General features: G+C 40.7%; 2 protein-coding genes across 3 annotated transcripts; one reads left to right on the forward strand and one right to left on the reverse strand.

The window, feature by feature from the left end:
* The first annotated feature begins 1,201 nt into the window (after positions 1-1,201).
* On the forward strand, positions 1,202-2,621 carry dlx2a (distal-less homeobox 2a). Its single transcript, XM_085374343.1, has 3 exons — positions 1,202-1,520; positions 1,954-2,138; positions 2,295-2,621. The coding sequence occupies exons 1-3, from the start codon at positions 1,202-1,204 to the stop codon at positions 2,619-2,621; spliced, it is 831 nt and encodes a 276-aa protein (XP_085230469.1).
* Positions 2,622-8,816: 6,195 nt separating this feature from the next.
* On the reverse strand, positions 8,817-10,415 carry dlx1a (distal-less homeobox 1a). 2 transcript variants are annotated; one of them, XM_085374167.1, is made up of 3 exons: positions 9,899-10,415; positions 9,399-9,598; positions 8,817-9,068 (listed from the first exon to the last, which is right to left on the reverse strand). In XM_085374167.1, exons 1-3 carry the CDS (start codon positions 10,206-10,208, stop codon positions 8,817-8,819), a joined length of 762 nt encoding a protein of 253 aa, XP_085230293.1. In that variant the 5' UTR covers positions 10,209-10,415. The 2 variants fall into 2 exon arrangements, with proteins under 2 accessions (XP_085230293.1, XP_085230294.1); XM_085374168.1 differs by having other exon boundaries at positions 9,399-9,592; positions 9,899-10,208.
* Positions 10,416-14,349: the final 3,934 nt, after the last annotated feature.

Below are 14,349 nucleotides of genomic sequence, written 5' to 3' on the forward strand. Positions count from 1 at the left end.
CATCTCTAGGCTTTCACTTTATGACTATATAAAGAGTAGCCAGAGTTCAGTGCAGGTTTCTTTATAAACCTCCAGAGAGAGACTTGTTTTTGTGGAGATGCATGCTGGTGCTAACCTCATCAACACAGAGCAGCCTGCTTTAGGCTTTAGGCGTGTTAATAAAAGGAACTATGCTGCCATCTTATGGCGACAACTGCACTTCCGCTCCGTCACTACCTGAACTTTCCCAGGATCTCCGGGAGATCTGAACGCATCACAGTGTCAAACGACCAACACACCTGGACTCCTCACGCGGATGTGACGTAGCTTAAATCACCATTAGTTTATTTATTTATTTATTTATTTTTAGAGTTGTGCGCAGACAGAAAAAGAGAGGTAAGTGAACAAAAGGGATTTTGTGAACAAGTAAATTTTATGACCTCTGGGTGGCGCTGTAGTTATTCTCCACAGCAACAAAACCTTCACCTTTAGGCGATATCCACAAGGTTTGGTTTTGTGTCAGCTCCTTGAGATTTCCCTTAAACAGTCCCCTCCTTATCTAGTTTGCTTCTGACAAAAAAGAAGAAAAGTGTTACTGTTGCTCAGGGTTTTGTTTTTTTTTACTATAAAGAACTGTTAAGCTTTAATAAACAAATTCCAACAAAAAACATACACTGTGCTGCAAGCCAAAAACTGCTTCTTGGCCCAGTTTAATGCATCGTTTTCCTAACGTGCAGTAGGTGTTATCCATTGTCCAAAATCAATATTCATCTGGTTTTAAACGGCAGTTTGCGCGTGGAGATCAGGCCTGGGTCTGCAGGCTAAACCTTTTGAGATGCTTTTATGTAAAACTATCCGCAGACAACTGGGACAGACAGACCTGAAGAAATAATGGAGGGTGGACGCGGTGGGGAGTAGTCAGTCGTGCAGCCCTTACTCATTGGTTGCCTCAGACACAGTAGCTCTCCCTCTCACTCTCTCATAAATGCGCTCCCACCGCCGACCGTAGCAGATAATCACAGGCCACTGTGAGAAGGACACACCTTGCGCTGATTTTGCCAAGGTATACACGGGGATGCGTTTTGATTCACGAAAGGGTGTCATCAGTGCAAGATTTGAGTCGTGCTTTACAGCCTGTCGCGCAATCGCCTAGGTCGCGATTTTTGCGATATTCTTTTTTTTTTTCGCATAGGTTAGTGGGCTGCTCTCCCCCAGTTCCAAGATGACTGGAGTTTTCGAGAACTTAAATACTGATATGCATTCGAACCAGATTACCTCGAGCAATTACCACAGCTTGCACAAATCGCAGGAGTCCCCGACTCTGCCGGTTTCCACGGCGACGGACAGCAGCTATTACAACGGCCAGCAGCCTGGGCACTGCGCCGGGTCACCGTTTGGACAACTGGGCACTTACCAGTACCACAGCAACGCCACGAGTTCTGTGCCATATAACGCAAAGTCATACGACCTCGGTTTCAACTCATCGTATGGTACATACGGTTCTTATGGCTCCAACTCATCGCCAACTCCCGCAGACACAGGTAGGCGAGCTCTCAAGTTCGTTTTAGAGCATTTTGCATGTATTCAGTGGCTTTGTCTTTGACCAAAACGCACTGCAGAACATGTCTGAGTTAATTTGTATGCACAGTATTTGACAAAAATATTATTATCTGACTAAAATGTATTGATGCTTTATTTTTCTTGTATGAATATGTAACACGATAAACTGTTTTATTTATTTCCAAAGAAAGAGCCTACAGGTCCACAAAGTGGCCTATTTTGGCTTTTTGTATTTTTTTAGTAGGGCCTTATAAATATACATAATTTAATCAAATCAGGTTTAAGGTATTTGGGGTACACAAATCTGACAAACCTAAAGTGACAACAGTGCAAATACGCCTAGCAGTTCTGCAACACTGAAAAATGCCCAAACCCTTCGTGCCTAACGTGAATTGCATTTGAATGTTCCCTCAGAGAAAGATGAGAGCGAGCCAGAAATCCGGATGGTTAATGGAAAACCAAAGAAGGTCAGGAAACCTCGAACCATTTACTCAAGCTTCCAACTGGCTGCACTTCAACGGAGGTTTCAAAAGACTCAGTATTTGGCTCTACCAGAACGGGCCGAGCTGGCAGCGTCGCTGGGCCTTACGCAAACACAGGTGGGTAGTCTGCATCTGTGGGCTCATGCGCTGTCAAATATCCACTGCATGTCTCAGTGTGAAAACAAATTAAAACTGACAAAGATGGGATTTAAGGGGGAAATATCGCTTATAATCGATTTTAAGCTTAAATTAGTTTCTTTCTTTTTTTCTCAGGTTAAAATCTGGTTCCAAAACCGCCGCTCCAAGTTCAAGAAGCTGTGGAAAAGTGGAGAAATCCCCCCAGAACAACATGTTGCTTCCAGTGAATCTCCCCCGTGCACGTCTCCACCAACAGCCGCCTGGGACTTTCCACAGACTCAAAGAATGAACAATGTCAGCTCTAGTTTACCTCAGAGCAGCAGCCCTCCAAACACAACTGCGCCTTCGTCGTTTTTGGCAAACTACTCCTGGTACTCAACTACGAACTCTGCCACGCATCTGCAGCCTCCTCTGGTTCAGCATCACCACAACTCCGCCATAAGCGCTGGGACAATATTCTGAAATTTAAAAGAGAGAGCGAGCGAGAGAACGAGAAAACGTCGGGTGTAAATCGGACAATACTGGTGAATAAAGAGAAAATAAAATGCCATTACCTTCATTTTGCAGACCTCGTGCTTGCACCATACGAACTTTACGCGCAGCATCTAGGAGATTTCATGGAACCAGACAGGTTTATGGACCTTGCCAGTTTTCGTGCTTACAAATGGTAGACTCAGATTTCTACAGTTATTTTTGTATTTATTTATTTTGTTTATGTGAGGGATGAATGAACCACTATTACCCAAAGCAATCACAGCATGGGCGCGAGCCCATATACTTTTACTTGGACGTCACTTTTTCTTCTTCTTTCTTTTGTTTTTTTTTCTCTTCCTTTTTTATGTGTGTTGCCATCCCTGCAAAAAAATAAAATAAAATAAAACATGAATCGCAGGACAACCTGTCACAAATGTAGCACAAGTTAACTGTATGGTGCCTTTTTTGCAATATGACCTCATTTATGTTGTGCGATCAAAACAAAACCAGCTTACCTTTATCCATTCCTCACGTAGTTCATCTGAATAGTCCGGGGGGATAAGTGTTCCGATCCACGTTTGTAAATATTTTACAACAGCTTTTTTTTCATATCCCACCTCGCTTTGACTTAATTTTATTTTTTATTTTTTTGTCTTTTTCTGGCTCTTCATCCATTAACCACCGTGAGCTACTGATTGTCCCGCCCTCTGACTTGTATCAACACTAAATTGTATTTTCTTTTTTTGTTCTGGTCTTATTTATTTTAGCAGTGTTTCATATATGGCCAGATTTTATTTAAATAAAATGTTTTCTGTGCATTTGCATCCGAGTTTGTATGTGTGTATAAATACATTCTATGTTCACTAAAGCTGGATTTACCCTCTCAAAAAAAAAAAGTAAATAAATAAAAATAAATCATTTTAGAAAATGAAGGCATGTCGATGCATTAAGATTTATTTATTATTATTTATTTATTCATTTAATTTAATTTTGTGCCTTTTTTTATTAAATGGGTTTAAAAATAAATAAATAAAAAATCTTAGGAAACAATTTGTTGTAAAAATGTAGCCTGTAGTTACATGAAGGTCTTGTGGTGCTATATCACGAGCGTGGACAAGCTCCAGGGCATCCAGGGGGACTCCTGAGTTGTCTCGGTTGAAATTTACTTCTGACTGCCGCCAGCAGCTGCTTATCCGAACCGAGGCTCGGGCAGGCAGGCAAGCAGAGACATAGGCCCGGGGGGCGCACGCCGAGCTTAGAGCGACAACATCATCAACACGCCTTGGCATGCGAGAGGAGAAGACGAGGGTGGGTATGAATGAGCACAAGCTCGTCAGACTCTGTGGAGTCACAGAGCCGCTTTCCAGACGTTTTATGAACTCAACCTAACAAGAGAAAAGAGACAGGAACTCGAGAGCCAAGACAGCCTGCAGCTACAACATCATGGAAACATTTCTCACGCCTCACAAGCGAGGTCTCTGATCTTCGAAGACGAGCAGCTTGACCCACATTATTTGGCTGCTTGTAGGGCCTGTGGGCAACATGGAAAACACAGGCATACGTCCAAAAAAACAATTTATTGGAGCCATGCAGGAAACCCTGTTTTATTATAGATTTAATTGAGAAAATGTTTATTAGAGATGTTTTGACTCCAACAGACAGGTAGAGCGGGGCTCGTGTTATTTACACATGGCTCCCACACAAAGATGGTGATATACGGTGCATGGTCCCACACGCTTCTCTTCAAAAGACTACAGGCCATAAAGTGGGACCTCTTCCTTGTACATAATTAAGACTGCAGCTTGTCAGCGGTTGCTGTATCTGCATGATGAAGCCCCCCACCAACCAACCCCACCCCACCCCTAGGGCTGACAGTATCAGACACATGCAGCCCCCCCTATGTACACGCGTCTAAAAAATCAGTGTTGCAAATAGTGTACAAGCGTGCACTTAAAAAATGCTCCAAAATAACACATTTTGCTTGCTTTAATTTATTGTTTGCGTCATAAAATAAAATAAAGGGGGGGGGGGGGGGGGGTTCTGGGTGCTTTCTGTTGCTCCCTGTGATTTCATTCATGGATTAGAGCTGCTGTGGTTTATACTTTTTGCATTTCTCTGGGCAACTTGTAAATGCCATACCCCCCTATCCTAATTTATACCCTGATCTGTAATTTCATCCACATTTGCTCTGGTTTGAGCATTCTGGCTTTCAAATCTGAAAGCCTGCAATTACTATATAATTCTTCGCAATTTTAGATGTCCTAATATGGGGTGTAATTTTTACACAAGACAATTTCCCGCTATTTCAAGCATCAACATTGTCAAAGTTGTATGTACATAATAAATGGGAATATCAATGCATAGTTTTTAGCCTAACATCTTGACTCGACGGTAATTATATCCGTGTGGAGCCTACGCAGAATTAGCCTGAATTGCATGGTAACTGCTGCTTTAAATTTTAAAAAATTACTCATAATTTCCCCCAAAGATTACCAAGATCTCGAGTGCACAATGTCATCAGCGTAATGAGGAGTAAACATTTATGCTAATAATCTACATTTTTTTCCCCATCAGCTATAAAGAGGGGAAATAAAGCAGACATTTTCAGTCATATTCTGAACTCTGCTGCTATAGCTTAGACCGACACATGGGACACATTTTGTGGGATTTAAGCGCTCGTCTTGAGTCTGTGCTGAAGGACTGCTGCTGCTTCTTGCTGGTGGTGCTGATCTGCCTCCATGCTGATATCTGAAAATCCAGAGAGGGCAAGCTTGTCTCTTCAATTTCAAGCTGAAAGGTGTGTACCACATGTTTATTTCTTACATTTTAGGGGCTTCGCCGAGTGCGCAATGAGGCTCGATTTGTCCATTTCTTTCATTGCGCACAGCCTTTATTAATTTGTATTCTCATCCGTGAATGATGCTGATTCTTTGATGCCGTTTCAAAGACTAGATCCTCAAGAAGCAGGAGGGGTAAAGAAAAATATATTACACGTGGACTATTTTATCCTCCAACTTCAGTGTTAAAGTGCAACCGAGGAGCTTCTTTTAGCTGAAATCTCCCATGGCTTAGAAAGCCGCTCACATGGAGAGAAGATGCAAGGAAGAGGAGACAGAGAAGTTCTTCTTTATAGTCGCTGCACTCGTTACTCTTACATTGTGCTTTGCTCATTTTGAAGCCTCTTCGCATTGACAACTCGGTGATGTACACCTGCAAGCAATTTGTCAGTCTTATACATAGGCTAAGTCTAAAGGGAACGGTGACGAAATGGCACCTCACCTATTTCACTTTTTTTCCCCTCCTATTGCAGCAGAAAATGTCTTTCAGAGCGCTATCTCTTTTGTCAACGCAGAAAGATCCTCGGTGCGAAAAAAATTGCTCATAATTACCTCAGAGATAGGAAACGGCATTAGAATAAATAAGGGCGAAATTACTGTAATTATGCTGGGTTTGATGGGCTCAGCTCGTATAATCAAGGGGAGAATACAGCGAAATAACACTGACCCTCTTGGATGTGCAGCTGCGCCTTTTCTAAGGCTAGGTAGGCAGATTTATGTTCACTGCAGCAGCAGCAGCTCTGCTTTCCTAATGGTATCGAAATATACGAAGGCCTGTTGTAAATGTGAGGCTGCACACAAAGAGCTCTACATGTTTAAGATTTGTATTAGAATAACAAAGGAGACGGCATCGAAGCAAAGCATGCCATAAAAAACAAGGCTACTACTCACGCTTACTAGTTTAACGTGTTCTACAATAATAATAATAATAATAATAATAATAATAATAATAATAATAATAATAATCTTGTGTTGGTTACTTTTTTGGATGTTGGCTTGAGTCAGGTTTAAACGGACTTCGCAGATGCCAGAAAATAATATTTTTAGGCCGAATTTGCTATTATAATAACATTTATTTATTCATGGAGCTGTGACAGCTGCAAGAGCGAGCACATCCGTGCATCAAAAAAATTGTTCTTTCTTTGTTTTGTTTTTTGAATTTTTTTCTTTGCAGGCACATACAAAACTCTAATTTTTGTAATATATTTTTCAATTCTTTATTTTATTTTTAATTTATGTTAATATTTATTTTTATTTTTTTACTTTAATTTAATATTAATTATTCAAATCATTATTTACTTAATTACTTATATCGTTTACTTTGATTTTTCCCCAATGCATCCAAGTGTTATTTGAATTTCTATGAATATTGCTAAAATCCAACTATAATAAATGAATTTGTTTCCTATATCACCACCGAAATGCGCGCGAAAAACAGATCTCGTTCTTCTTTTTAAAATATTATTAATATTTATTTCATTTTTTCCCATGTAGATGGCTATTTCTAACCACAGCCTTCGGCCGTGTTAAACAAACAAGAAGGCCTTTGAACTTTTCACTCTCACTGATCTCCATCTGATCCGCCCTTTGCCAGACTTTTTTTTTCTTGTTGCAGCACCTGCCTCTTGTGCAATTATTCACTTAACACACCCAATTGATCTCTCTCATGACGAAAAAGTGAAAAAGTGAGGATCGTTAAAGAGTAGAACAGAAAGGAGGTTATCTTTAAGAAAGGGCTGAAAGGCGATTTTGCTGAATGACACAGTGGTGGTTAAATCATATATATATATATATATATATATATATATATATATATATATATATATATATATATATATATGTATATATATATATATATATATACACACACACACACACTGCAGAGACTAGGCCTCGTAACAACACTGTCTTGATGCATTTTTACATGCGAGGCCAGATTTCTAATTCTGAGCTTGACTCCAGAGGTCTGACAACATCTGCAGCCAGCGAGCAGCAGCACAAACACATGCAGGCTAAACGCTAGACATGACCATAAATCTAAACGAGGACCCTTTTGCAGTTAATTCAAACGCGCTCACATGGTGTCTGCTACAATAGCCAACATGATACTCCTTTGTGTCAGCTCGCATTAAACCTGCACCACGCTGAAGCCTTTCTTTTCAGGGGCCAGGGTGGGTAGAGGAGGATGGAGGGGTGGTGGTGATGGCGGTATGGTGGAGGAAGAGGTGGGGTGAATCAGACACCGTTCTTGACATAATTTAAATCATATTTTACTGCTTTTGAAACTTTGCACATTATGTACATAAACTTCAGAAACAGATAAATAAATTAAGGTGATCAATACAAAACTAAATATTTCCTATGTTGACTAAACACATTTCGACGAGTAAGCTACACAAAGCCTAAACCCTGTTTCACAGCGTATCCAGTATACAGCACAAAAAAAGGAACAGAAAAAAAGAAAATTATGTACAAAATACAGTGACAAATGAGCTGCTCACCCTCAGGACAATTTTTTTTCTAAAGCAGCAAATCGTCAGGCCTTTTACATTTTTCACATAACATCGGGGCACGGCATAGAAAAGCTTTGCTTGCGTTAGTGCAGCATTAACAACACAGTGTTGTCATTTCAAACACGCTTACAAACTGAACACAGACTGACCTCAAACAGAAAAAACTAGCCCGAATAATTTAACTTAAATAACAAACACGTAGAAACAACATAGTAGCATCTCGAGGCTCTGCGCACAGCACCCTGTGCTCTGCGGTTGAATGCGCTGTGAGTGGAGCGGCTTGATGGCTACCGCTGGAATTTATCGTTAATTATTTGGTTAGAGAAACTCTGCTGTGGCCTAAGTGGCCCTTTTAACTGTCGATGAATGCAAATTGACTTTTAAGGCCGTCATCACCTTGGGCCCCGACAATCTGGCGTAAACAAACACGTGTTTTCTAATAAACATGTAGCCTACAGCTCAACAACCGAAGTGTTCACACAAATATGAGTTTGAAAACAAACAGAAACCGACATTTGGAAAAAAAAACAAAAAAAAAAAACAAACAAAAGCAGCCAAAAAAAACCAAATGATCCTTTTGTCTGCGATTTCCGCTGTCAGGGACGGTCACGGACTGGTTGCCCTCTGGCGCATTGTGCGCCTTTTCACTCTGTCTGACCTCTTCTCTTCTTCTGTATCTCTGCTCGCCGTCTTCGGTATGAGGAGGCCTCTGTGTCAGCTGGCGGGATGCGGCAGCAAACTCCGGGAATCTTGTTGTTTGTTGTGCATTGTCAATGCTGAGCCGCGCTCAGCGGCTGCTGGGCCTTTCACCATCCTGATGCTGAGCTCTCTGCTCACATGAGCTGTGACTGTTGCATAGACTCTTGGTGTGTGGTTGGATACCATGAGGTGTAGCTGGGAATGTAAGATCCGGTCGTGCCCATTGAAGTCTTCACGGTGGTCGGCGAGCTCCAGACAGGTGCCACCGAGGGAGAACCACTGGAAAGTCCACGGCCGGTGGCCAAAGCGTTGCTGTCGATCGTACCACCGCCTTGCTTCATCAGCTTCTTGAATTTGGATCTTTTATTCTGAAACCAAATTTTTACCTGCAGATATATATATATTTTTTAAAGAGAGACATTAAAATATATGTAAATATATATAACCATTTTACGCGGTTTTACGCACGTGAAAAGTGAAAAGCAAAACATGATAATAAAAAATATAAATTATCTTTATTAATAAACAACACTAAATAAATTATAGGCTATAATAATAATAATAATAATAATAATAATAATAATAATAATATAAGAAGAAGAAGAAGAAGAAGAAGAATGTATGCTGTGAGAGATAAAAAAACATTTAAAAATGTGCAGAAATGCGTCGTTGGCGCAGCTGCGCAGTGAAGCTATGTGTGTGCGGATCACACTCGCCTGTGTCTGGGTGAGACCCAGCGACGCTGCGAGCTCAGCTCTCTCCGGTAGCGCCAAATACTGAGTCTGTTGAAATCTCCTGTTCAGGGCTTGAAGTTGTAAACTCGAATATATAGTCCTTGGTTTTCTAATCTTTTTCCCTTTGCCGTTGAAGCGCACCTCTCCGCCTTCCACCACTGTGTTTTTCTCTGTTTCTGGCGCTGGCAGAGACACAGAAGAAAGCAAAGAAGAAGAAGAAGCAGAGAAGGGGAGAAAAATGAGGAGACAGTTGTAGCAAAGAGTGCTGCACAGCAATGAATACTGCAGCGCAAGTTTTACAGGCTGTACTTTAGGTATAATTACCCTTAATTGCATACATTGTTTATAGCCTTACGCAATAAATAATTACCAAGCCTAATTCCACATCTGGGTCGTCTTTTTTGCCTACACCGTCTAGTGGAAAGCCGTACCAGCACAGAAAGTTGATATTTAGGATCCAGAGCACTCTGTGGCACACTTACCTGCATCTTCTAATCGTGTCTGCGTGAGTCCCGAGCTGTTTTGGTAAGTCTGTACTGTGCTGAGATATGGACTGGTGGAATGGCTGCCGACGGAGTTTACGTATGGATAACCCAAGGATCTGGGGAACGACGAGGCTGGACTGTAGCTGTCGTGCTGTGTGTGACCTGCAGAATGTAAACAGTGCATGGGATAGTGTCCGTGAGACATGGAGGAAGGCGACATTTGTTGACTCGGGGGTCCAAACTCCATGAAAACGGTTTTTCCTGAGGCAGGGCTATTAAGACTTTCTGGAATCGTAGTCATTGTCATCTCTTCTGGCGGTTCCCCTTGTCTCGCTTTTGTTGTTTTCCTTCTATGATCTCAGTGAAGGACGGATCCCAATTTAAGCCGAACAGATTTTTTCTCTTTCCATTCATAAGAAAATGTAGTTTGTGCCCGTGAAAAGTCCTAGGAATGATGCTGTGGACCAAGACAAACTCGCTCAAAGGTTTGAATCTCGGACTCATGAATATTCATCAAGACTGTCGCTGATTGGTCCACTCTCTCCAAGAGGGAAGCCGATTGGTGACGCTGGGGCTAGGTCCGAAGAACCTGATAAAGTCAAGGAAAACCGCAAAACCTCAGATTTCCTCCTGACATGTCAAGATTCACCATAATAACATGATTATTATTTGTAGTAGTAATACTGCTACTGCAAAAAAAAAAAAGGCCAGTAAACTTAAATATTCGGCTGCTCTTTCTGCATTAAAGCCTTTTTTTCTTAAGATGATGATCACAGCTCCCAATGCTGCATCAGGAGTGAACGCGTATTAGCATAACACTAGCGTTCAATTTTCATAAGTAGGCCTGTAATTAGTCATGTATTTAACACTTAGTGCAACTTGAGGTCTCACCTGGCAGCAGAAGGACTGAAACAGCAAAGTCTGCAATGATGTGAAATGAGAAGCTTCTCTGTCTGAGGCCTGATGATGACAAGAATAATACCAACTAAAAAAACAACAACAACACAGCATCACAGCATATTACGGCAAATGTAGCAGAGCAATCCCTTTAAATTAAACCCGGGGATACTGCTTGTATTTAAACTACAGTTTCCAAATTTAGTCTTGCAAATTTAGGCAAACTTGCGGTTTTATTTTTGCGCATCTTTTTTTTTCTTTTTCTTTTTTCCCTGTTTTTTAGGCCGGATGGACACGTTTTCTAGTCGCATTTAAATGCTTTCCAAACATCTTTACGCACCCTTTTTGCCGCAGTCAATTTACTGATCACAGTTTAGTTAAACACCGCCACCTTTGATTATTATGAATCTAAGTGAGGATGGGGTGCGGCCAGCCTCCCACAGCCTAACAAGAATAATTGTCGTTTGATTTAATTGAACTTACTACTGAAAAGACTGGAGGCAATTTCCCTCAGCGGCAGATTTAGAACAAAATTCAAATTGGTACAGGAGCTGCAATTTAAAATATAGATACACATACATATCTGTTCACTTACTCAATTTTTTTTAAGTCATGAAAAAAAGCAAATAAATCCGCATCATCCGGGGTCAGGGAGCCTCCGCGGGATGCACTTGAAAGAAGAAGAAAGTATCCAGCAGCAGCAGCTCTTCATTTTATTAGGCTTCATTTGTAGGCTGCTTCTCTTCTGGTGTCTGCGCAGAGCAGAAACACAGCCTGGCTGCTCCATCCGTAGTCCCTCCATCTCCACCTGAATAACAAATTAAAGGCAGTTAAATTCCGTCACTGTGATTATCAGTATAATTACATAATTGAACTCATAGCAGAACTAGCAAGTTGCAAAATGTGTTATCAAAATGCAGGCGCTGACATCACGGCGCGTGTGCCACAATGTGCCAGGCGACTGCGGATGCCTGAATTTAAAGATTTCTGTGAAATATTAGGCTATAACGAAAGCTGGTCCCTTGTCCCCCCTAAAATAGGCCAATTTGAAGTGATTTCTCTGGAATTACTTTCGAAAAATGCTTCAAGATTTCCTCTATCAACAACGACAATGATAATGGTAGTACAACCAATAATTATCATCTTCCAGAACAGAGGACAGATTTTTATGGGTACTTGGTGGGTGCGACTGATAACTGTCATTATTTTCCCACGATTATAGTATCTACAGACAGCTGTGAAGCAAAACCATTAACAGAATAGAGGCAGAATTTGCAGAAAAATGTAAAATAACACCCTAATAATAGCAATAATAATGAGAGATTTTTATGTCATTTGGAGACGAGGAGAAAAGCATCCTGCATAAATTATATTCATCCCATTGATCCTTCTTGCAGAATCAAACATTTACAAACTTAATTTGACAACTATTTATTTCCTATTTAAGGGGGATTTTTTTCTCTCTCTCTCTCTTTTTCAAGCCATCCTCGGTGTGGCTCGGACGAGGCAGGCGCGGTGATAATATTACCGCTTTCATTAATAATTTGACTCCTGCGCACGCCGGCAGGAGGGCAGCGCAGGCCACAGCGGTCCTTCCTGCAGCGGGGCAGCACGGCTCTAACTAGCCACACTAAAAATAAAGTCCTCCATGCATGGATGGAGCGCGGAGGCAGGACTCATTAGGAGTGAGTAGCTCTGTGGCTGAGGGTGTTTTAACACCTGCTGCTCTTCACCTGAGGGTTAGTGCAGAGGTGGAGAGACAGAAAGAGAGAGGGGGGCTGCTGCTGCTGCTTGTGGTGGTGATGGTGGTGGTGGTGGGGTAAACGGGCCAAGATGTCACAGACTTCATTTCAGTCCGGTGATAGAAAGCCCTCCTCAACTGCCATACCAACCCACATTTTAACAGCCGCCAAATATTACCCCGACCGCGGTGCGCTGGTAAACTGTGCATCCATGCTGTGTGGAGGCTCAGCTCCCTGTGCACCCTGCAGGCTCTGCATGGGAGTGATGATTAATTACCAACACTGGAGGTGCAGGGAAATTTAAATCCTTTTTTTTTTTTTTAATAAAATAAAATCGCAATTCCTCTTCCTTAAACTGCAAAAGATCAAATATGCCTATTAGGATATGTATATTTCCCCCTCCTTCTGATTTTAGAATTTCTGAGAATATTGAATTATTTCCGAAGTGTGCAAATCCTTCTTTTTTTTTTTTATTGCTATTATTATTATTTACTAAATGGTTATAGGGCACAGATATCTCAAACAGCACTAACAATATAACTGATGTAAAATCTTATTATTAATAATAATAATAAAGATGAATACAGCAGGCCTCAGCACATCATCAAATCCAAATGCAATTCGGTGAGTGATCTGCAGCAGAAATGTCAAACTATACGAAGGTTGCATTTCACGTTTTTAAAGGCAGCGGATCAGACAAGTGAAATTGCCTTTTGTCCTGCTTCTTCTCTGGCGTTGCTTCGCGCTGCCATCCTGTAATTTGCAGCCTCAATGAACGAAAACTAGATGCACTACAATTAACTCGATTCAATGTCTATTTTCATGTTCAATGCGGCATCAAAATGCGAATTGATTTTGTTTACCGAGTTACGTGTAAACAAAAAAAAAAAACAACAAAAAATGAATCATAGTATCTGAGAGGCAAGATTGTCGCATTGGTTAATTTATTGCATTATCATAGGGGTCAAGAGGGAGAAGATGAAATCATGTTGGGTTTTATTTGACTGTTTATATAAAACAGAGAAGGACGCAGAATTTATTTTGGACAGCTGAACTCAAATTTGTTTGGTGTCAGTTTTTTTCCCTCAGAATATGTTTTAATAGCTAATGGTGCATTTCTGTGTGATAATCGGAGTTGACAGTATATTTTATCAGCTCATCATTTATGTTGTGTGAAATGAAAAATTTTAAAATATATTTAGAGTTTTTCATTTTCATTTTCTTCCTGTATAAATGTGACTTTTTTCATTCAATTTCACATCCTAATTAAAACATGCTTGTGTTCCTCATTTGATTTTAATTGACAGTTTATAAGCAGGACAAAGTTAACTTTGCACTTTGTCATATTTTAATAGCAAACTAAAATGTTTTTTTCTCTCTCCTTGTTTAAACAATTAAACAATTAAAAAAATGAAACTAAGAAATTGTTCGGGATAACAATCATTATTTTTGTTTGTTTTCAGGCTTTGGTGACCTCATGAGCTCCTGCTTCTCATCACTTTGGGAGGAACTGGACAATCTGGACTTGTTGCTCCGGAAGTGACTGACACTCTTATAAGTGCTGAAGCCTGGAGGCAATAAATCAAATTGAAAATATATATATTTATATATTTGCTTGTTTTTAAAATATCCTTTCTTGATTTTCACACCTGTGGAAAAACATGATGTCCAAGTCTTTCATATCCAGCAGGGCCTCCCTAATATACCTCTAATATGCTGGCTGACTGACTTAAGGTGGCTCATTGCAGAGCTGAAAAGTCACATTTCAAACTCCTTTTTTTCTTTCCATCTCAGTGCTCAGAGCAGCTC

This window comes from Diplotaxodon limnothrissa, linkage group LG16 (assembly GCF_057381915.1).
Source record: "Diplotaxodon limnothrissa isolate DT_005_m linkage group LG16, D_limnothrissa_male_GT1.1, whole genome shotgun sequence".
Classification (NCBI taxonomy): domain Eukaryota; kingdom Metazoa; phylum Chordata; class Actinopteri; order Cichliformes; family Cichlidae; genus Diplotaxodon; species Diplotaxodon limnothrissa.